General features: G+C 46.0%; 1 protein-coding gene across 1 annotated transcript; it reads right to left on the bottom strand.

The window, feature by feature from the left end:
- Window positions 1-123: 123 nt before the first annotated feature.
- On the bottom strand, window positions 124-1,768 carry SARC_14924 (hypothetical protein). The gene is made up of 2 exons (XM_014290946.1): window positions 1,562-1,768; window positions 124-714 (listed from the first exon to the last, which is right to left on the bottom strand). The coding sequence occupies exons 1-2, from the start codon at window positions 1,709-1,711 to the stop codon at window positions 160-162; spliced, it is 705 nt and encodes a 234-aa protein (XP_014146421.1). The 5' UTR covers window positions 1,712-1,768; the 3' UTR covers window positions 124-159.
- Window positions 1,769-2,019: the final 251 nt, after the last annotated feature.

Genomic DNA, 2,019 nt, shown 5'->3' with positions numbered 1-2,019 from the left:
ATATATATATAGGTGTATGTGTGCGTGTGCGTGTGTGTGTGTGTGTGTGTGTGTGTGTGTTTGTTTAGTATCTCATATAGTCTCGACAGATACATAGCACTAGCTCTACGACCCAGTATTAAACCATACGTCTCTTTTAATTGACTAGTACTGAAAGGCTTAGCCGTATTTCAATGGTTCGCCAATCACATGGTCTGTTAGCACCACTGTCTTTTCACCCGTTCCCACTTTGTTCGTATTCCTCGTAGACGCACTTCTCAACCCATCCCGTTCTAAAATGCTCCCACTTGCCACAACCTGGCCAGAGCCCTCCCATATCGTACCGGCACTCTTGTGGGTTCCCCGGTCGTCATAGCAACCGTGTGCTTCCCTGCTAGCAGACGTTTGTATACTCACACTCTGTACACCACTTGTTTGCCCGTGTGTGTGTGTGTGTGTGCATGTATCGTCTGTGTGCGTGTGATCTGTTTGTGTGCCCGTGCTCAACCCAGCGTCTTCCTGCGTGTCTGTGTAACTACCACGCCTCGTGCCTGTAACTACATATGTCCTGGTCCATTCCTGGCTCATTTTTTCTCGCAGAGGTGCACCCGGAAACACCTGCAGGACCGCCTGGATCTTCCCAGGGGTTTCGGCTGCGAACAGGAGACTGTCGATGTACTTTGATCGGTCAATGGGCATGTAGTCCCGCGGATAAGCCATCACAACCAACATGGCCTGAGAGTGGGGAAGAGATGCACACACAGGATAGTTTGGGGTATATGGGTTGGGTTCAGTGTATGCAGGTTGAGTACAAGTGAGTTTTATATTCATCATATACAGGTTGGTTGCGAGTGTGTTTTTTATTCATCATATACAGGTCAGTTATGTGTGTGTTTTATATTCATCATATACAGGTCAGTTATGTGTGTGTTTTATATCCTTCATATACAGGTTGATTATGTGTGTGGATTGTCCTACAACGTATCTGTGTGATGACCTCCACAAAACAACCACTTTGAACAAACCTCACAAGGTCACAACGTGTGCGTACAGACATGTCTGGTTGGTCTTCAGAGTCACTCGGGAACTCCGGCAATTATATGTCCCATTGAGAAGGGTGTATACATGCAAACCCTAAAACCCTAAAACACCCACACCAACCCAGCCAGTAAAATAATCTCATATGTGCACGTCTGTAGACACACACATTATACCATTCGGACAACCCCAATCAAAACGCACCTCCAAAACTCTAAACCCAATACATACACACCTCTAAAACCCTATACCCAATACATACACACTACTAAAACCCTAAACCCAATACATACACACTACTAAAACCCTAAACCCAATACATACACACTACTAAAACCCTAAACCCAATACATACACACTACTAAAACCCTAAACCCAATACATACACACTTCTAAAACCCTAAACCCAATACATACACACTACTAAAACCCTAAACCCAATACGTACACACTTCTAAAACCCTAAACCCAATACATACACACTTCTAAAACCCTAAACCCAATACATACAAATCTATAAAACCCTAAATCCAATCCAACACACCTTTCTGATAACTCCAATACTCACACTGTGCGTGAGTATGCGGGCTATGGTACGTTCTTTAGGATCATCTGATACCTCCAACACACGCACACCACCGCCACTCACAGCACTTCTGAGCACTTCTTCCAGTTGCTTGTCTGCCGCGTGCATGTCTGTGTGTGCGTCTGTGGACAACGCTATCTGCGCTCTGAGATGGTAGTAGAGCTGAGTGTACGGGGGAAAGAGATGGAGCGACGGGTTGGTCGTGTGCTCAGGTGCACACAACAGAGAGAGGTGTGGGGTGAGTGTGCCTTCATATGCACTCGTGGCTCTGCTCTAACCACAAATACGTTACACAGACGCATGTCAGTGTGTGCAGTTTGTAGTACGGCACGACGACTAGTCACTTGGTCATTCGTACGTGAAAATGATTTACGTGGCATAGCGGTTGCTTGCCTATCTCGTGTGAGTCCCCTGAT

The sequence above is a fragment of the Sphaeroforma arctica genome (assembly GCF_001186125.1).
Source record: "Sphaeroforma arctica JP610 unplaced genomic scaffold supercont1.5310, whole genome shotgun sequence".
In the NCBI taxonomy this organism is placed as follows: domain Eukaryota; class Ichthyosporea; order Ichthyophonida; genus Sphaeroforma; species Sphaeroforma arctica.
Note: the sequence above shows the minus strand (reverse complement) of the source record. Positions and strands in the feature narration are given on the sequence as shown.